The 22,273-nt window shown below is 39.3% G+C and overlaps 2 protein-coding genes across 2 annotated transcripts; one reads left to right on the forward strand and one right to left on the reverse strand.

The window, feature by feature from the left end:
* Positions 1-6,761: 6,761 nt before the first annotated feature.
* arl3b (ADP ribosylation factor like GTPase 3b) lies at positions 6,762-12,402 on the reverse strand. The gene is made up of 6 exons (XM_020646255.3): positions 12,262-12,402; positions 11,602-11,745; positions 8,737-8,853; positions 8,588-8,638; positions 7,890-8,075; positions 6,762-7,800 (listed from the first exon to the last, which is right to left on the reverse strand). The coding sequence occupies exons 1-6, from the start codon at positions 12,262-12,264 to the stop codon at positions 7,753-7,755; spliced, it is 549 nt and encodes a 182-aa protein (XP_020501911.1). The 5' UTR covers positions 12,265-12,402; the 3' UTR covers positions 6,762-7,752.
* Positions 12,403-12,784: 382 nt separating this feature from the next.
* sfxn2 (sideroflexin 2) lies at positions 12,785-22,030 on the forward strand. The gene is made up of 12 exons (XM_020646252.3): positions 12,785-13,261; positions 16,185-16,437; positions 16,741-16,911; positions 17,004-17,102; positions 18,029-18,104; positions 18,294-18,379; positions 19,344-19,404; positions 19,509-19,575; positions 19,682-19,731; positions 19,830-19,879; positions 19,958-20,005; positions 21,202-22,030. The coding sequence occupies exons 2-12, from the start codon at positions 16,283-16,285 to the stop codon at positions 21,299-21,301; spliced, it is 963 nt and encodes a 320-aa protein (XP_020501908.1). The 5' UTR covers positions 12,785-13,261; positions 16,185-16,282; the 3' UTR covers positions 21,302-22,030.
* Positions 22,031-22,273: the final 243 nt, after the last annotated feature.

Raw genomic sequence — 22,273 nt, forward strand, 5'->3', positions numbered from 1 at the left:
TGTGAACTCAGTCAAGTCTATTTCCTCATGTCCATTGAAGGGATAAATATGGTGATAATGGAGCACGTTAATACCAGAAAGCCCTAAGTGGACGTGCATCAACACATTTTATTTAGTCTGTTTTCCTGAGACGATGTAATGAACAGATTTCTTGAGAACTCAAATTCTGTATGTCGTAAACCAAACGTGGAAGTCTATGGATGCATGTCTGCTCAAGGCTTCTGTATTTTACTTCCCTTTTGTCACAAACTCAAATTAATGTCAAATCACCTGAAAGCTAAAAGCATCCTGATAGCTTATCTAGGTTTCGTCCGTCCCCTGTTCAACAACTCAAAATGCTCTAAATCGATTTAATGTTTTTTAATGTTTCTAGCAATCCCATTGGTCAAATGTTTAGTGTGTGTGTGGGCCAAAATGTTGAAGAAAACCAGCAACATATTACATCCTCATGGTATACCAGAAACCTACGGCCAATTTTCAGGACATTTGAACATAACTAAAACCAATAATATCTGCATCACACATTTTTTTTTTTTTAATCTTTTGTGATCTATCTATTTATTAATTCAAAAAAAAAGGACAATGCCAATTTATGAACATAAAAATGTTAATATGCCAGATTGTTGCCATAAGCTAGTTTCCATCTGTAGTCCTTTGGCAGGTTGGCAAACGTATTTAAAGTTACATAACTACAACGACATGTATTCAAGCATTAAAGGTGTCCGTGTGATGTTGTTAAAAACAAACCAGGACAAAGTGACCTTCAGATGTGATTAGTTTTTAATATATTTACCTCATCAGAAACGCAACACATTCTTTTTCAGTGCAATATCACAAGATGGAAATATTTTCTCCGCATACAGTAAGTTAATGTTGTGTTCATGGTGTGTGTTACTATTGATTTCTAGGAATAATTTCAGCAGCCATCTGTTAATTACAACTTTCTGTTATATCTAGACAAAAATCAAATGTAGGCTACGTCCAATTGACCAACGTTAAAGTCAATTAATGCAACTTTACATTGTCAGCAAATGTATTAAACAGACTTGCCCACAGTGTTTGCTGTACTCCAGAAACAGCCATTTGCTGTCTTTTCACAAGTCTTTCAACCAAACACAACATCCTCCTACTTGTGCGCCGACATTTCACAATCCAGGCCTTTCTGTCTTTAAAATCAAATGTGCTGACTTCCTGTTCTGCCGTATTTATTTTTAAAGATACAACAACCGAAGGATAAAACTACTGAAACAAAAATGTTAAACGTCCGTGTCCACCCTGTACAATCAGGGCCCATGTGTGGGTGGAGGCCCACAGAGAGAAAACAGGATGGAGAGATCGAGGTTTAAGATGAAGAGTCAAAGAGTGTGTGTGTGTGTGTGTGTGTGTTCCCCTCAGTCTGATTAGGTTGTTATACTACTGCCTTGCCCTACACAGCACTATCAGGCTCAATCCCCATGCAGGCAGTCGGGATGATCCACTTGTGAGTTTGACTGACTGAACAGGGAACAGGGATATAAAAAAACGATTTCATAAGAGCGATATAAACGTTTGTTGGTGAAGAATGTGGAACAAAGATGGCGTGTGTTTTATCTAGAAAATCAAGCAATGCGATCAGAGTATTCAGGAGCAGATTGACATTTCAACATGGTTGTTAACTAACATGTTGGAGCTTTTTGAGGCTGTGGAAAATACTCCTGTGTGTCTATGATAAATGGGTTTGAGAGCAAGCCTGAAGACTGAACGTAACAGGAGAAGTAAAGAACAAACGCACAATTTTTTTTATATGTAATCTAATCTTTAAAAGTCTTAATGTCAAACTATCAGCCACTTTAAACATTTGAGAACATAAGGAAAACAGCTAGCCTGGAAACAGGTAAACTAAACTGAACAATGAGAAAATACTTGGTAACCTAAGCTCAAAATTAAGCTACCAGTCAGTTAGCTTAGCTCAGTTAAGCACAGGGGTGGGCAACTGGCGGCCCGGGGGCCACATGCAGGGGCCCCCATCAACCCTCAACGTGGCCCTCAGGTCATTTTTTACACTTCAATTAATTAGAAACATGAAGAAAACATGACAAAATCTGCCATGAAATCATGAAAACCAGAAATATGTCCATAATAATATTTGATCACAGATATATGTTGAGTTAAATTTGAGACATAATCGACTGTAATCGTTTTTGTATCCTACAATTTGGCCCCTCTAGCAGTGAGAATTAATTGAACGTGGCCCTTGCTGTGACCAAAGTTGCCCATCTCTGGTTTAGCACAAACGTTAAAAGTTAGCTTGTAAAAAAAAAAAAAAAAACAGAAAACAAAATCCAACTGAACTGAACCAGCTAGAAAATATGAATTTAAAACTTTTTCTTTGCTTTTAAGTTGTTTTCCAAATGCTAGACGCTAGTTAGCAAAAGACTGAACAAGGGGGAAACCATTAGCTTATTATTACATAGGCTTAACATTGTTCAAATGTTTCGAGGGAAACGGCTAGCCTGGAAAATAGTAAGCGAAAACCAACCCAAAAAAATATATCATGTGTTCATCAAATATAAGCTCGTTGTGTTGAGCTAGCAGCTGTGTAGCTTAGCTTAGCAAAAAAAAACAACATACAAACCTGAAAATAGGAAATCAGTTAAGACTTTGAATATTTGCTGTTTAGCTTCGCTCAATCTGCTCATCAAAAGAAACATCTAAAATCCAACAGCTCTGGCACAAGTTTTTGTAAAACTGTTTATTTGTTTGGATCAACAACATACAAAATGTAATATCTTAATAGTCAGCCTTAGCAGTTTTTTTTAAGCTATTGATGATTATTTTACTGATTCTGGCCTGTAGTTAATGTTTACCATTAATCCCCTGAGTTGTAATCTTTACATCAAACTCATGTCAAAATATTAAAACCATTTTACAAAATTCTACAGTTTTCCTACCATGAGGCTTTTATCAAGATTGTACATTTCACATTTTTACAACCTAAGTGATTCCCTTTTAAACTGAGTGCTTACATTTGAGTCTTTTTAGTGTTCAGAAAAATGCAAAATTAAACATCTACATTTTTATCTATTGAAGAAAATCTTTTGAGGGGCATCAATCAGAACCTAAAGTGCACATAGAACACATTTTAATCCTGTCGCTTCTTCTCGCGTCACCCTCTTCTGACTCCAGCTCTCCACTCTCGAGCTGGTGGAAGTACAGGTCTGATGTGCTGCCTTTTCCCTTTTCCTCGCGTCAGCAAAACACAGCAGAGACACAGGCAGCCAAGAACCGTGGGGTCGGAGGTGCAACATAAATTACAGTGCTGCTTTTCTATCTTTCACTCTCTGACACACACTCACACTGACAAACACGCCCCCTCTCAGTCTCCTGACACACACATTTTCTCACACTTGCGCACACAGCTGCTGAACAGCTGTCTGATCCACCAGAAGACAGAAAGGCAGTAATTTGGTCGCCTACGTATGTGATATGCATCTCCGTCACATGCCTGGCTCCATCAAATTTCCCACATACAAATAAATGTGTGGCGGAAAAGCTTTATTCACTGGTTGAAAAACCACAAATTGTTTTTGTTCTTTTATTTGCAGGTTTGAAAGAACGCCAAGAGGCTATGTTTTCATTTTGGTGTGTGTTTATGTGCTTTTTTTATTATTATTCCCAGAGGTGTAATCCACATAGACTATAAAAAAAACCACGTATGAAGACTCAGATTCAGTTTGAAGACTTCACAGGGCTGTTGTTCTTGTTCCGATGTCTCTTATCATTCATTTAAAATATCTCTGTCTTTATGTCACCCCATAGCCTGCATCGTACTGCATTTTCCGCGATTCTTTCTGTGAATCTAATTTAACAGGGAGATATAATCCAGATGAGTAACAGTACAAGTACATCCTGCCTATGTGAGGGTGAACAAACAGAATCTTTGTGAGGGAATAAGAGGCTGTTGTAAGTCTCTGAGGCCCTCTGAATCAGTCTCATACAATGTCAAAGGCAAACACAGCACTCCGTTCCATCGGCAGGAACATTCTGTTGGACACATAACACCTTCAAATGTCTTACTCAAGGCAATTATTTATGACCTGCAAGTAGTGTGGAGTTCAGAAATAAGCCTATAAGGCACAAAGACGACTTCTACCAAACATACTGTCTCATTTCAGCTACAAACAATAAATAAGACAGAACGTTAAGATGTTGCAGGGCTGACTCACGCAGCTTTTTAACCACATTTCGTCATCTAAAAAGGCTGATATTACATCGAATTCAACGCTAACAGTGTATATTCTTGGGTTATGTTTCAAACAATACATCTGACTTTGTTAAAAAAAAAAAAAATACAACAAGCTAATTCAAAGCCTTGGCCTGACCCAAAGTCTCTAACCATACATTGGATTCACTCCAAGGGTCGGCCTACTTTTTACAATTAAAGACAAGATGATAAAAGTAATGAACCAAGAAATCCAATAGTTATTTTGTTAGATAAAAGATGCCTTTAGTAGGATATTGTAGCTAACAATAAAACAGCTATGAAGTAAAGAAAACAAAGAGCGATGTGAGATAAAAGCCAAAGTCAACATGCTAATGTGCTAATAATGACTTATAATGCTGATTTTAAAAGTAGAGCCTATATATTTATTATTCAATTATTGTTTAAGTGTTAGGTTTCAGCAGACACTTTCTTTGGGTTACATGTACCTCTTTGTTCAGCATGTTCATTAGCTCATTAGACTGATTGGTATCTCATTAGCTTGTGAGAAACCAAAGGCATCCATTTTTTGACCAGCAATTGTATTTATACTTTTAAAGAGCTAACAGAAGGTTGGCTACAGCTATTTGTGCTCTGAGTCATTCATGTAGCCTAGCAGGATGCTAATCAAGCCGAGCTTTAGCGCTAACAAGGCGTCATTTTATAAGTATTGAAGTGACGTGAGCACAATAGGAACCCTTGAAATGAGGTGGAAGTTTAAGAAATTGAGAAGATGTCTTCAATAATCTTCTCCCATTGGGTGGAAGCTGAGAGAACATAATCATGTCAGACTGATGTCTTCAACCCCCTACCCCCACAGACAGACACATGCAGGTGGTCTCCTGTGTATCCAGCCCACAGCCCGACATGATGCCTTGGAGGAGGGGGATCAGATTTGTGCAGTGCAGGTTAACTGTCAAAGCCTCAGGCCATGAGGGCACTAAACCCGACCAGGTGGAAACAGCACCACCTGCCTGAAACTCATGCGTGTCAGAACAGAGCAGATACGATGGCATTCTGAGGAAATAATTCTGTTAAAACCAATTCAAAAAACATAGTTCATGTATCACCCGGAGCATTCAACAAGCAACTGTTCATTTAAGATTCTTTTTTAAGTGAGAAATGAAATGGGCCTTTATTTTCTGACATGATTAAAACTTTTCATTCTTACAGGTCAGTGGTTGTCAGGCTTTCTTGACCCAATAATACAAAAAAAAAACAATGTCTTCCTGTGTTCTCCTGTCACCCAGTCATGGATGGATTGCTCGACTGACCTACTGGGCACAGGTCATGGGGCCCCTGCACCAGGGCCTCTGTTTGTGGGATTGTTAACATTTCTTGTCAGAAAGTCGGTAAAAAAAAAAAAAAAAAACAGCAATAGGTCCACAATAATATGCAAAGGGACCGCTCAGGGAGGCAGAAAAGACTACTGAGAGAGACACAAAAGACTGACAAAGATAGCTGAGAGGAAAGAGATTAAAAACCACATCGGGGCATCAAACAACAACAAAGAGAGCCAACATACAGAAGTGAAAAGGAAAAAGATATTGAACAATAAAGCTAAGGAGATGTAAGACAGCAACAGAGACACAAAAGCTACAAGGACACGCAAGAGACGCTAGCCAACCACAGACACACAAATAACTACAAAGAGACACCAAATGAAATGAGAGGAAAATAAAAATATTATAAGCAGAAACAACAGACTGTTAAGCGCAACAAAAACACAAACAACTGCTAAGATACACAAATCAGCTACATAGAGACATAAAACAACTACAGAGACACACTGACTTCAGAACACACAAAATGATTATGAAAAGACAAGAAACTACTTCCACAGTAGGATACTGCACATGTACATCCTACACAGCTAGAAACTCAAAACAGAAAACTAGATACGGAATTACTAAATGAAGATACATATGAACTTCAAAGTTTAAGACAAAACTTCACTGAGTTGCAAGACAACAACTGAGCCGTAGACAACAACTGAGGTGTAAACAACAACGCAGTAACATAGTTAATAAACCGACACCAAATGCATAACAATTATAAAGACAAAGATTACAACAGAGACAGAATTACTATAAGGACAAATAAAGTGAACACGTTGATAGAGGAAGATACAACTAGAGGGGGAAAAAAACTACATTAAGATGCAAATGAGGACAAGAGTCAAGCAGAGAAATTTAAACGGATGCAACGCAGCCATGAGGTTAGGGAAAACCAGTGAGACACAAAAATGTACTGATTGCGTCTTTCTGCAATTCATTACCGACGGAGGGCTCATTGTCTTCTAACTCCCCCATGATACCAGTACATTTGTTTACTGAATTCAATGCTGTACTGATTCTATAGAGCTCCGCAGAGGGCTCTCCACACACGCCTTGTTGCTGTCGTGAACAGCTGTCTCCACCTGCTGCGGACACTGAGCCACTGGAGGCTAAGTCGGACAAGTCCCTGCATGATGCGAGTGAAAAATGTTCATTCAAATGGTAAGAATGCAGCAACAACCATATCTTATATCTTGTATTTTTTATTCACATACAGTACCTTCAATTCTGGACAGATTACATTCAAGAATATCAAAAGGAAACGCCAAGAGTGAATTCCCTCACTAACCCGAGAAGCACAAAGAAATGCATCAGGACGTACAGTACCTCGGTCAAAAACCTGCCAGCTTATATTAGATATGCAAACATTATAGGTTACAGAGTACAGCAGGGTGACATGTACTCTACAATGTGTGCATAACATAATATATAAACACGGGGCTGAGCTATTTACAGTTGATCCAAAAATGTAGTTGTTCTTAACCATTTCTTTTCTTTGCCTTTTTCTATACATATTAACATGTCACGTATTAATCTTTCATTGGTAGAGTTGGATCGTTCCTCCAACATGCTCGAAATCACACACACCACACCAGTTGTTTTTTTTTTTTTAAAAGCACTCCACACTCTACTTCACCATAAATAAAACAATTACAAAAATATACCTCACTTCAAACAGAGCCATAGCAGGACAAGCACTTACAGCCATCGTGGAATGATACTTTACATACCATGATAAATGACGAATGATAGAAAAACAACACATATCAACCTGGAAGAATGAGATGGAGGAGAAGGATTACAGAACAAGCTGGAATAATTCAAACGAAAGACAGCAGTTTAATGGGAATGTTTGAGGTTGTGACAGGCGAAGGATGGTGGCTGGTGATTGGCTGGGATTGCGGTGATGACGTGGGTTGTCTGGGTGGAGGGCAAGGGGTTCCCTTTGTGGTCAAACCCCCCTCGCCTTGCGTTGACACTACTTGACAACAGTAAAAGAAGAATGCAGGGTATTAAAAACGCTAAAGCCATGTTGGATTAGTAGTGTGTTTACATTCACAGGTATATCCCATCGTTCTAAGGCTCAGGAGGGTGCAATGTGTGTCAGTGTATGTGTGTGTGCGGCTGTCACTGCTGCTGCTGTTCCTCCGAAGAAGTAGAAGACTAGAGGAGAAGCTATTTTTTCTTTGAGTTGACGCTCTTGCAGACCCAATTCATGCCCTCCTGAGAAAGAACAAAAGCAGCACGGTGAGAAGAGGAGAATTTAAAAACACAAATGCATCGCAAGGGAACGCCCGGCCCCGTATGCTCACCTGAATCCCCTCACCAGTGAGGGCGGAGCAGGACTGGATCTGCCACATGCGATCCCGGATGGTGTGCAGGTTGAGACCCTCAGCGATCTCTGAGGCTGGAGCAGCTGTCAGCAGGTCCTGCTTGTTCGCAAAGATCAACACGGGGACGCCACTCAACTTCTCCTCATCCAACAACTCAGCCAGCTCCTGCAACCAACAAATAACCTCTGTAAAATATACTGCAGGACACACAGACACAAGTACTGACGGAGGAGATGCTACAGTGCTTCCTGAAAGTACAAATCTGAGAATCAAACTTGGACTCTAGTGATAAAACACACAAGACGGAAGTGCTGCGTCCTTGAACTATAAAGAAAAACAAAGAAAACAGAAATATTTCACACACCATGATTATGTATCACTAAGCCTCTGCATTGAATGATTTGGTCTAAGTTATGTATTTATTTTTTAAATCACAAGAGATATTACAGTCTTGCTTCACATCACATTTTTATACTGAGACATGTTCCCAAATATTTAAAAACCTCTCAGACAAAACAAAAAATAAATCGTATAAACACTGACACTATCAGTATTATTTATTACAATTAGTACATTAACAAAAAAGTAATTGGGACAATTTAGAAAATCAGGTAACGGTTTCAGTTTTACAAACAAAGGGGTCAGAAATAAAAAAAAACTATATACATTTTACATACCTGGCCTGTTTCTTCAAATCTCTTTCTGTCAGCACTGTCAATTACATAAATCTGGAAAACAAAAAGGATGATTTCATGTTAGCACGTGTCATGAACAAGGACTTTACTATCTATTACCAGGTTAAAATTGACTTGCTTTGTCCACTCACAAGTACATCTGTGTTCTCAAAGTAGTTTCTCCAGTAAGGCCTGATCTTCCTCTGGCCTCCGATGTCCCAAACATTCAGTTTAAACCCCTGAGACTGGACACTTTTGATGTTGAATCCCTGAAGAACACAATACAAGTATATTAAATTAGCGCAGACCATAATTCATATGCACTTTCCAGATTTACATTTTTGTTTAAAAAAAGGTGCTTAACAAAATATAAAAAGTCGGTTTGATTATTTTTTGTGTGAGTGCGACTTCTGTTTCATTTTTTGTTCGTTTCATTTGTTTTGAAAGAAATTCTTCAGAACAAATTTTGTTCTGACATGTTTTGTTTTTGTAACCCAAACTAGTAGTGTCTTAAATAAGATAAGATAAAAGATAAGATATACTTTATTCATCCCAGCAGGGAAATTGAGTGTTCCAGCAGCCAGCTTACACACAAACACAACACATATATACAAACACACAACACAACATATATACACACAAACACACAACACAACACATATATACACACAAACACAACACATATATACACACAAACACACAACATATATACACACAAACACACAACACAACACATATATACACACAAACACACAACATATATACACACAAACACACAACACATATATACATACAAACACACAACACATATATACACACAAACACACAACACATATATACATACAAACACACAACACATATATACATACAAACACACAACACATATATACACACAAACACACAACACATATATACATACAAACACACAACACATATATACAAACAATCACACAACACAACACAACATATATACATACAAACACACAACACATATATACATACAAACACACAACACATATATACATACAAACACACAACACAACACATATATACACACAAACACACAACACAACACATATATACATACAAACACACAACACATATATACATACAAACACACAACACAACACAACATATATATACATACAAACACACAACACAACATATATATACATACAAACACACAACACAACATATATATACACACAAACACACAACACAACACATATATACATACAAACACACAACACAACATATATATACATACAAACACACAACACAACACATATATACACACAAACACACAACACAACACATATATACATACAAACACACAACACATATATACATACAAACACACAACACAACACAACATATATATACATACAAACACACAACACAACATATATATACATACAAACACACAACACAACATATATATACACACAAACACACAACACAACATACATATACATACAAACACACAACACAACACAACACATATATACATACAAACACACAACACAACACATATATACACACAAACACACAACACAACATATATACACACAAACACACAACACAACACAACATATATATACACACAAACACACAACACAACATATATATACACACAAACACACAACACAACATATATACACACAAACACACAACACAACACAACATATATATACACACAAACACACAACACAACACATATATACACACAAACACACAACACAACATATATATACATACAAACACACAACACAACATATATATACATACAAACACACAACACAACACATATATACATACAAACACACAACACAACACATATATACACACAAACACACAACACATATATACATACAAACACACAACACAACATATATATACATACAAACACACAACACAACATATATATACATACAAACACACAACACAACATATATATACATACAAACACACAACACAACACATATATACATACAAACACACAACACAACACATATATACACACAAACACACAACACAACATATATACACACAAACACACAACACAACACAACATATATATACATACAAACACACAACACAACATATATATACACACAAACACACAACACAACATATATATACACACAAACACACAACACATATATACATACAAACACACAACACATATATACACACAAACACACAACACATATATACATACAAACACAACACAACACATATATACACACAAACACACAACACATATATACACACAAACACACAACACATATATACATACAAACACAACACAACACATATATACACACAAACACACAACACATATATACATACAAACACACAACACATATATACACACAAACACACAACACATATATACATACAAACACAACACAACACATATATACACACAAACACACAACACATATATACATACAAACACACAACACATATATACATACAAACACACAACACATATATACATACAAACACACAACACATATATACACACAAACACACAACACATATATACATACAAAGACACAACACATATATACACACAAACACACAACACAACACATATATACACACACAACACATATATACACACAACACATATATACACACAAACACACAACACAACACATATATACACACACAACACATATATACACACAACACATATATACATACATATCCCACCCATACAGAAAAACATGAGCCCACAATACAGTTTGATATTTGATATATGCAGCTCAGGCTAAAGTTTAAAAGTTGAAATGTCTTCTGTCCTCACTTAAAGGGGAGTCCTGATTTGTAATAAGATAAAGCTTCAGCCTACACCTTTTCGGTCAAGATGGGTTTTTTTTGTTTTTTCTTGTGACCGAAATAAATGATTACTAATAAATGATTACTAATAAATGATTACTAATAAATGATTACTACTATATACAAAAAAAATGTGAATCTCCTCTTTCTGGAGGTGGTGTTCCCCTCACCTGTGTGGGGGTGATGTGGCTGATGTCTTCAGATGCCAGCTGTTTGAGCAAGGTGGTCTTCCCTCCGTTGTCCAGACCCAGCAGCAGTATCCTCACCTCCTGGTCTGGTGTGCTCTTTAGCTTCCGAAGAATAGACAGTAATCCCTGCAGAGAAAACATCGATGTGGTGTTACTTTGACCAGGGGAGGGGGGGACAGGGGGGGGGGGAAACACTGCTGCAGCTAACCACCATTGTGTGGAAACACATCTCTTCTTTCTATCCTCACTAACAGGCCGTGTAAGTATTCTTCTTCTTCTTCTAAGACGAGCATGCAACTCTCCAGAAGACACCAGCAGCAGCCTGTAAGCAGCTAATCACATCCACTTTGTTATCAGTGTGCCTCATGGACTAGTTGTTTGAATACAGGTGTAGTTGACGGCACCTTGTGGATGCTAACGGCAGCTAACGAAGCTAATCTCCCCTGATAACTAAACGAAGCGACAGACAGCTTCTTCTTCTTCTTCTTCTGCACAGTTGAATGTTTTTTTTTATCTCCGGGTTAAGTTCGCGGGGGAGTCGTAGCCTTTACGTCGACTTTACGACTTTATGTGAACATCTGCGCATTTTTTTTAACGGTTAATCTTTATTGTGGCTAATTATTGCCGATAAATTGAACTCACCATCTTGTTGCCTTCGCTCTTGGAGACGCCGCCGAGGGTTACTAAGGGGGGGTGACGTCAGACGCAAAGTTACGCACAAAAACTCAAGCGACGTATAGAAAGACGAGTTTAACGTCCCCCCCCCCCCCCGAGCTGTGTTGCCAGGTCCGCTTGTTTATAAGCGACTTTTTGGGCTTCTTTTTTTTCTGTAAAGTCGCTTGCAAATATCGTCAGTCACGGGGTTTTTTTGGGGGGCTTGCTTTGCTCCCTTTATGAACCGTTACTGATTCTCTCCCAACTCTCCACGATAAAGCGACAAACGATCGCGATAGTTTGTCCTTTCACAACCCCGTTTACCCTATGCGTTCTCATCAAAACGAGACTATATACACACTGCTATCAAGTGGCCTCTCTGTTACACTGTGTGGTAGGTTATGTCACCTGTTTGACTTCATTTAATTTTTTTTATGAGGAGCCAGGTCGCTTGTTTTTGGGGCTTGTTTCCATAGAGCTGGTTGCTTGTTTCTCTCGCGAGATTTGGCAACACCGGTGTGAAAGACGAGTTTAGCTTCCCGAGATGAGCTGCGTGTTACACGGTCCGAAAATTAGGCCACGAATTGATCTCTGTGTTCGTTATTTTTCTTAAAATGCGTTAATGCATACATATTTATTGTGCACAGAACAAAATAAAGCCATCACATTATCAACTAACTAGTAAAGAGGAGCTGGCTACTTAGCTTTAACAGGTAATGCCATGTGTTGTTGTTTTTTTTGGTCACATTGACATTCAACAAACAAACAAACAAACAAAAAAAACCGGAATCATCTGTCACACATTGACTTGCATGTGTGTGTTTTGAAGTGAGTCGGTCAGGAAAGTGTCAGGTTTAGTTTTCATGTAAAGGGAGCTGCCCCAACTCGTGATTGGAGGACGCTTTGCCACGTGTATGTCTGTGCTGCTCACGAGCACCATTTGATTACCTGACAGGTTCAGTTTGGACTGTCGAAGGCTCTGACAAAGGTATGTTCATCTGTTTTTTTAATCTACCACCAGTTGATACTTCGTCCCGTCTGTTTCTTTGTTTCTGCTGCAGAAGTAACAACCAGCTACTCGAGTCAAATGTTGCATCAGTCTGTTTCCACTTCACTCTTTTCACTGCAGGTTGTTTGCTCTGCTGAACACAAACCACTGTCTGCACACACATCAAGTTTATGCCTTTCTTAGAACAACTATATAAACAGTATATAATTAAAAAAAGAAGAGAATGCATGCACAAGCTTTGAGCTGCTGACTTGTGATGATATATTAGTTATCCAGATGTACTCAGTTGTTGTTGTTTTTTTTTTTCTTGTCCGCTTTGGGCTGCAGATCCAGTTTGTCAAGCCTCTCCTGAAGCTTCTTTCTAGTCCCTCTTACATTTTTTTTCCACACAGCTTTCAGTTTGCCTTCAGATCGGTCTCCAACCTCTGTCTACATGTTTGTAGGGATACAGTTGTGTTCACAGAATCATCTGTCAATCATGTGGCACAACTTTAACAGATCTGAAATCAATTGTTGAAATTAGTTTTTGCCAATCAGACAGAACCCCAACTCAAATAATCAGTTACAATTGCAGCTAATGATTATTTAATCTGATTACGTATCTGTATTTAAAATGTAGTCCATGAGGTGTTACACATTCATAATCACTTCTTTCATCCTTTTTGTTTGTTAGTTTCTCGATTGGTTGATCTGGAGACAACAACAAAAAAGGCTTTGTTTCTAAATTTTCCATTGGACTAAAGTTCTGTCTGTTTATATTGTTGGCATCTTTAATTCTTTACCATTTAAAAGACATTTGCACAAACATCACCCTGCACCTCCCTGCACACCTGTCCAGTTTTTCCAGCACGTTGTATAATCCTGCTCCCTACATTTGATTTTTTTTTTTTTTAAACAGTTTATTTTATCTCCCCTCCCCTGACAGTATCATGCTGTTCACTAGCTTTCTTTCTTTTTTTTATATTCTCCTTTTATGTTCTTTGATTTATGCACCAAGAACACCAAGACACATTCTTATTTTGATTCTGATAGATTCATTCTAAAAAGGAAAACAACATTAGTTTGTTTTTCTCTTGTGATTTATAAGCCAAATAAAGTCCATAATTCACTCGCTCCAGCTTTTCTTATGTTACGTTTTCTACTTTTCATCATGAATATCTTTGTAAAAATGAATATGTTCAGGGTTCGTACATAGAATATTTCTCGGAAAAAATATTTTTATTGTAGGTTAAACAAAACTAAGAAAGTTGTGGTCAAACAAAGTGCAAACTTTGGTAGTGTAAAAGCGTTATTGGCATTTTTTTGTTTCCCAATTTCATACATTTCACAAAACAGGTTAAAAAGTTTGTTAGTTTCAACCCTAACCTTTTCTTTCAGTGAACTGTTGCATTATCTCTGTTTGTCTTATTATTACACACTGTGTGTCCCAGTATTACCGTCTAATGACCTCGTTTCATCCGATGCAGCCATCAGTTCCATTGTTTGTTAATATAATCTTCATGATATTTCATGGTATGTGAGGCCATCTTGACTTTTGGCTCATGTTCAGGGTTCCCCACAAGGTTCTGCAGACCTTATCCTACTTTCTCAACCAGCAGCTGCAAAAAAGATCCAGTTCCAGCCGGACTGAGTCGCCGAAGAGCGCACTGATATCATCCTCTCCTCATGTGCCCTTTACTCACAAAACATTAAACCAAACAGAGATTTGGACTTAGTGCTTCCAGAAAAATAATTAGTAATGTACTGGTGAAGATGCTCATCGGGGTGTTTGGATAGTTAGAGCTGCACTCAGCAGGTTGTGTGTAATAAGAAGCAGAATGCTGAAGATGCAAAAACCTCAAAATGACAACCTGTGGAACCATTTACCAGGATGTGGTCAATGATTTCTAGTGCAAGTTTGACTCCTGAGAGTTTTTAGGTAGAAACAAGAGTTTGTGTTTGTTCAGGGTTTTGTTGGGTTGAATCTAAAGGGTGCATATTGGGAATCATTAAGTCCAGCTCGGGAGGGGGGCCCGATTCTTAAAAACAAAAAGAAGAGCTACCCTTATTGTGGAGCACAAAACAGAAACCCATGCCCACCAGACCCTTGTTTCGTTACCTACACAGGAACTTCAGGACTCCAAGTGCGGACTTTCCCTTTTGTTTAATCAGCTGATCAGAGCCCAGAGTGGCATCTTCAAAATCCTAAGTCAATTCTTTTTTTTTTAAAGATTTATTTTTGGGCTTTTTGTGCCTTTAATGCAGAGATGGGACAGTGGATAGAGTTGGAAACCAGGGAGAGAGAGCGGGGAAAGACATGTGGAAAGGAAGGGGGTGGAAGTGAAGCCGGGCCTCCTGCTTGAGACGAGAGCCTCAATACATAGGACGTGCACCCTAACCATTGCGCCACCAGCACGCCACAAAATCCTATTTTTGGCAAACTATATCTCAAAAACCCAACATCATCTCTCATTTAAAAAAAACCAAAAAAACATTATGATTTATGTTATGAGTTATGATCCAGAAAATGTTTGATGTTTGTACTTAAAATGTTACTTTAGCTGCAGTAGCTATAGTATTTTCTTTCTTTTGCAAACTGATGTCACACCTGAGACAAATACAATAAACCATTGATCATCAATGTAGTCGCATTCAATTTTCTGGTGAAGGGCTAATAATAGCTGCCCCCCCCCTCACGCACACGCACACACGCACACTCTTAGCCCTGTGGGGGTTCAAAGGCTCTCTGACCCACTGAGCTAAAAATCTGTTGATGTTACATCAGCTGAAACCAGTACTGACTGGTGGAAGGACAAACATGAACCATGTTGTGACAAACTATGGAGCTCCACTGAGAACCAGAATCTGTTTAAAATGTTCTGTATTGTCGAATGAAACGATTCTTCCTCCTCTTCTTGTGCAGGTTTGGTCTGCAGCTGCTGAGTCACCTCTGAGCAGAGCTTGCTCCAAAATCGTGAACTTTTTAATGACTTATTATTAGATTGCTCAGAAACCAGCACGATGGCTCTGAGCTCATTCGACGTCGACGAACCGCGATGGGATCAGACGACGTTCATGGGCCGACTGAAACACTTCTTCAACATCACAGACTGTCGGACGGCGCTCCTCCCCGACTCACGCCTGGATGAGGCCAAGGCTCTCGTGGAAAGCTGCAGGTGAGAAAATGGTAATTATTAGTAACTGGAAATGCTGCGGTCACATGCAGGTTATTGTACCACGGTACAGGCACATGTTGTATCTTTTGTGAGGTTTTTTTTTTGTGTGTGTCATGAAACTCTCATTCCCGACCCCTCCTGCGTTGTGCTCAGGTAACAGCTGAGCAGGATTGTTGCTCTGCAGAACCTCAGTAAATGTTCTACTTTTCTGTCACACTTAGACGTGCTATGTGCTCAGTTGGGACAAATGTTGACTGTTTTCCGACAGTTGTGTATATCATATATTGGGGTTTTGTTGTACAGGGCAGGATCTATCCCTCCAGGCACCACAGAGGAGCAGCTCCACTACGCCAAGAAGCTGTACGACTCGGCTTTCCACCCGGACACAGGAGATCGCATGAACCTGATCGGCCGCATGTCATTTCAGGTCCCCGGAGGCATGGCCATCACCGGCTGCATGCTGCAGTTCTACAGGTACGAAAGGAGAGCGCACAGATGAGGGAAAAATGTGTAAAAGTCTCACAGAGGAGCTTTTGAAGGTTTCATAACTTGTTTGTGGTTTGCAGGACAGTTCCTGCTGTGGTGTTCTGGCAGTGGGTGAATCAGTCCTTCAACGCTCTGGTCAACTACACCAACAGGAACGCCGCCTCCCCCATCACCCCCAAGTAAGACTTTTACTGATAATGCGAAGCTTCTCGGCTAATGCAGTCCGCCTGAAGAAACCAGGGTCCTGCTGGGTTGTCGCTCTCCTCTTTCGTACCTCATTATGTAAAGTGGAACATGTTGTTTCATGTCTGAATGAGTTCCCCAGTCACTTTTACATGACGCCAAAAAGACAACCTTCCACCGGCTCCTTCAACGTGGAAGAAGTGTGCAGTGAATCTCAGATTAACATGAAGGAAACTAGAGATTAAATGCACTTTAATCTTACATTTTTTTTTAAATCACAAATAAGAGAGGAATTTAGAGTACAACCACAACAGCACGTCCTCTTTATTTTTTGTTTTTCTCTCATTCCAGCTGGAGCGTTGTTTTCATTAATACTCTGCTGAATGCATCACAGAGAGCACGTCAACACATAAATTAAACAAACTTAACATCTTGTCCTCCTGGATGCTTAAAGGACTTTTTAAATCCATCACCAGAGCAGCCTGTGAGATCACCATGCATACAGATAAATACTGAAAACCAGACAGATACATAAGACTGTATTTATCATGTGATGAACTGGATGTAAACTGTTTGGAAGTGATGAAGTAAGATGAAGGGGATTTATTTGTTCTGTTTGTATTGGTGTATTGCGCCCCCTTGTGTTGGGGGGGAGGGGGGGGGGGCTGTATTGGTATTGTGTCGTATCTTACCTCTTGGGGTGATTTATTATTTGGAGGTTCATGTTAACGGTGCTGTGGTTGTGATGTCGGCTTAATGTCACGCTGGAACATTTCATTGATTCTCAGCTAGTGTGTCTGAAAACGTCCATGTGGGATCAGTCATGTAAATTCAGCAGACACCGAAATCAAACATTCATTCATTCATGCGCAAACCGACTTTGTTCATGGTCTTATAATAAGCGGTGTTTTGTCTCTCTCAGGCAGATTGGAGTCGCCTACCTAACAGCAACGAGCACAGCGTTGGCAACAGCAGTGGGACTCAACCTCTACACAAAGGTACGCACATGCATGTTATTTTTCAAACTACGCAGACAGTGGTAGTCTTGTCTTATCCTCCATTTGTCTGTATGATTCTACAATTGGCGTATTTACTGTACATTTTCAGTCACGCATTCTCTGCGTTTTGATTTGGATCAGGGATCTTTCACGTTCACAAACGGACTCGTTTTTTTTTTGTCGTTGCAGAAAGCTCCTCCCCTTGTTGCTCGCTGGGTCCCTTTTGCAGCGGTGGCATCTGCTAACTGTGTAAACATTCCCATGATGAGGCAACAGTAAGTCCTGCTGTTAGTACTGCTCAGGTCTTCAAGAAAAAATAGATCTCAGATCTCAATGGGACTGACCTCCATAAATAAAGGTTAAAAAAAAAAAAAAAAACTATTTAAGGGAAGGTGATGATGTGGTTATGTGAAGGTCAAATCACAGTAGTCTGTACATTTTCTGTTGTAGAACCTTTTAAGGGTTTATACTTTAAAAAACGAGGGATGAAAGAGATCACGACAACGCTCGGTGTCTGCGCCAAAACTTCCACAAGGGTCGTCGACGTATTTGTGAAACTCCTTTTTTTATATCCTTGCCACAAGGACGCTTGCCTTGGCTCCCCCCCACAAATATCTTCTTTGTTTAACTAAGCTTATACAATGAATTAACCCTGATGATATGATTTCTTTTTCACTCACTAAATGCCTTCAATTTTTCATGTGGAAGGTTCCAACATTCGTCCGTACATTTTCATTCAAAGATTCACTCAAAACACTCGGCGTAACCTTGTGTGCTGTATCGTGGCGTAGCGGTCAAAAGAGTGTTCGTGCTCTGCCGTGTAGCAACACCTGACACCCTGGTGGAAGTTCCTACCTATAAAGTGTATGACCTGAACCCAGAGGTAACACCTGCTGGAGCAATTTTTGTCTCGCACTCCTATAGCTCCTAAACATGCCCCGACAGAATGCATTTTAATTTGAGGTTAAAAGTCTATATATATCTTTTTCACTGTTTGCCATGTGAAGGTTTTTTCCTCCCACTTTATTTCTTCTCTTTTCTGTTGGACGTCACTCTTTAAGTTATTTATGAACACTCAGTGTGCTTTTAAAGTCGAGTCAGAATATCTAAGTTTCTTTCATCTAACATTCATCTCAGGATTTTTTTGATTTTCTGGTATGTCATGTTCTTGAACCCTTTTCGTTTCTCCTCCTCCTCCTCCTCCTCCTCCTCCTCCTCCTCTGTCTCTCTGCTCGTCAGGGAGATCCTGAACGGTATCGCTGTCACGGATGAAAACGGCAACACACTGGGCCACTCCACGGTCAGCTGTCCAAACACGTCCTCTATACGTCTATGAAACACACAACAGCTTTCCTCTTGTTATTGCTGAACAGTTTTGAATTTCTTTGTTTTATCTTCGCGTAGAAAGCGGCGGTGAAAGGCATCACACAAGTGGTCGTCTCTCGGATCACCATGGCTGCACCAGGAATGAGTATGCAGAGAAGTTTCATTTTATTATTATTATTATTATTATTATTCCATAGAGTTTTCCAAGTTCTCTTTTTCCTCTTTTGACTATCTGTCATTTCTTCTGTCAGTCATCCTGCCCATCATCATGCAGAGGCTGGAAAAATACAAGTTCATGCAGGTCAGACCTTCACCTTGATCACTTCCTTCCTGCTGTTAGTGTCCCAACATGAGGCTCATCAAGCTCTCGTTCTCTCTCTCTCTCCCCCCCCCCCACAGAGAATCACGTATCTACATGGACCAATCCAAGTGATGCTGGTCGGAGGATTGTAAGTACAACGAGTCGGAGGGATTTGAATTTTCCCCCGAGTGTTTGGATGATAATAACGTTCTTTTTTCTTTTAAAGTTTGATCTTCATGGTGCCTGCTGCCTGCTCCCTCTTCCCTCAGAGATGGTAAGAACCTGTGTCTGTACTTTTTCAATCTGCAACACATGCACTTTAAACTCTTAAAAGCCTTGAGCGCCTTTTATTTTGTCAGAGTCATGATGGGAAGTTTGAAAAAGAAAGATATTGTTCTTTTTTTTTAAGATTGATTTTTGGGCTTTTATTTTAACTTTAATGGAGCGATAGGACAGATGGAAATCAGGGAGAGAGAGAGAGAGTGGGGAAGGACATGAGGGAAAGCAGCCACAGGCGGGATTCCCACTTGGAAGACTATGGCCTCCATTCATTGGCACTAACCACTGCGCCACCAGCGCCCCAAGACATTGTTCTTTTTAATTCCACCTGGGTCATCCATAGAAACCATTCACGCGTTTACTTCTCAGAACTTGAACTGTGACTTATAAAAGCAGAACTTATATTTCAGTTAGACCAGGACTCACGTTTGTAGCTAAGACAGCAGCGGTTTGTTATTAAATAAACAATCGGGTGAATACTAGTGTGGTAAAACATTATCTACCAGTATTAATCAGGAATGATTAAAAAACATTATTGGTGTTTTTCACACGTAACTAAACTCCTGAAAATATCCAGAGTTGTGCTTCATAGGTGAAGGCAAACGGCTTTTACTCAGAACTCCCCCCACCAGCTTCCTTAAAGCCAACGTGTGAACACAGCAGGTCATTCTGAGGCATGCGGGGGTAATGACGTTAATATCACACGTGCGTTATGAAAGAGGCTCTGTACTCTTTTCTATTACTTAAGGCTTTTGATCCTCACCACTTAATCGTTGATACTGTAAATGTGTTCAACAGCACGTAGCATTGATAGAAAAGGCAACAACTTTCATCAAAGCGTCACACTCGGTTGCTTCGTCCACCATGTACAATTAAAAAAAAAAACATGTACGGCAGTTTAAAGCCAGGGACAAATGGTAGCTAGAATAACATGTGACTCTTTCAATGAATACTGCCAGAAAATGTAAATGTCCTCAAATAAAAGGCAAAACAATAGCAAACATTTTGGTCTTGGAATTCACTGAGGTACACATTTTCCCCTTGAGGTCTCATGGCAGGGAGGACCTTCACTCTCCCTTTTTTGTGTTCTCAGTAATGTTCAGTTAATTTGTGTTCTCTATAAGTAAAGAAATCTGTAATGTTTAATCAAATAAAGTACATTTTCACCCCCCCTCTCCTCTCTCTGTGTAGCTCTATGGCTGTGTCCAAGCTGGAGCCCGAGCTCAGAGACTCCATCAAGTCGAAGTACGGAGACGCATTACAACAAGTCTACTTCAACAAAGGCCTTTGAGGGCGGATTAGCACTATCAAAATGACACCCAAGACCAGATCGCGTGTCCATGTAGTCTGTTCCCATTCTCTAATGTTTGTGATGATTAAATGCTTCTTCAGCTTCATCTTCATATCAGTGCTTATCTGTGGGAACTTTGATGAATCGTGTCATTTTTTAATCTGCTTTTCTTTCCTTGGTTCAAATGATTTCTTTACTTTTCATATCTTTAACACATACAAGGGGGGGCGCTGTGTACTCCTGTTGACAAACCAAATGATCTGACCTCAGGAACAGGGCATTATTTCACAGATAAAGACTCTGTCACTGTGCCCTTTGTGAAATGAGTCTCCTGTAGGTGTCGTCATTGGCTGTTTGTCGGTGTCTCTATGTTGGAAAATTCTGTTAAATCTGCAAAGTTTTCCTTAAATCTGTGCCTTTCACATAGTGGCTGGAGTTTCTTTCTTAATTTTTTTTAAATTTTTAAACCAATATCGTCTCTACTGTGAAACCAGAAAGGTACTTCTATGCATGGCTTATATCAGAAGCTGGCATTCAGTGTGATTTAAAAAAAAAAAAAAAGAAAAGAAAAGTGGAGGATACTGCCCTCTTCTGCCAGAATGGAGGTAGAACTTTATGACTTGTTTGCGTGAGAGGCTTCCCAGTTTGATCTTTCCACTGTGTAAACACTGAATTGTGCCACAATACTCGGAATAAGCTGGAATAAAACAACAGAAATATTTGAATACAGCACCCTGTATTTTGTTTTGATTGTTTCTTTATGTGATTAGTTATAATTATAGGTTAGAAATAGTGTAATGTACTCCTTGAAGTAAATGGACTTGAGCTTGTGTATTGTTTTTCTCGTCTTCTGAAGAACTCTCACACTGCACGTCACACCAACCCATTCGCACACTGATGGCTGCTATGTAGTGTCCATCAGTAATAACTAATCATACACATTCACACGCCGCTGATGAAACAGCAGGAGCC

Source organism: Labrus bergylta, chromosome 21 (assembly GCF_963930695.1).
Source record: "Labrus bergylta chromosome 21, fLabBer1.1, whole genome shotgun sequence".
Classification (NCBI taxonomy): Eukaryota; Metazoa; Chordata; class Actinopteri; order Labriformes; family Labridae; genus Labrus; species Labrus bergylta.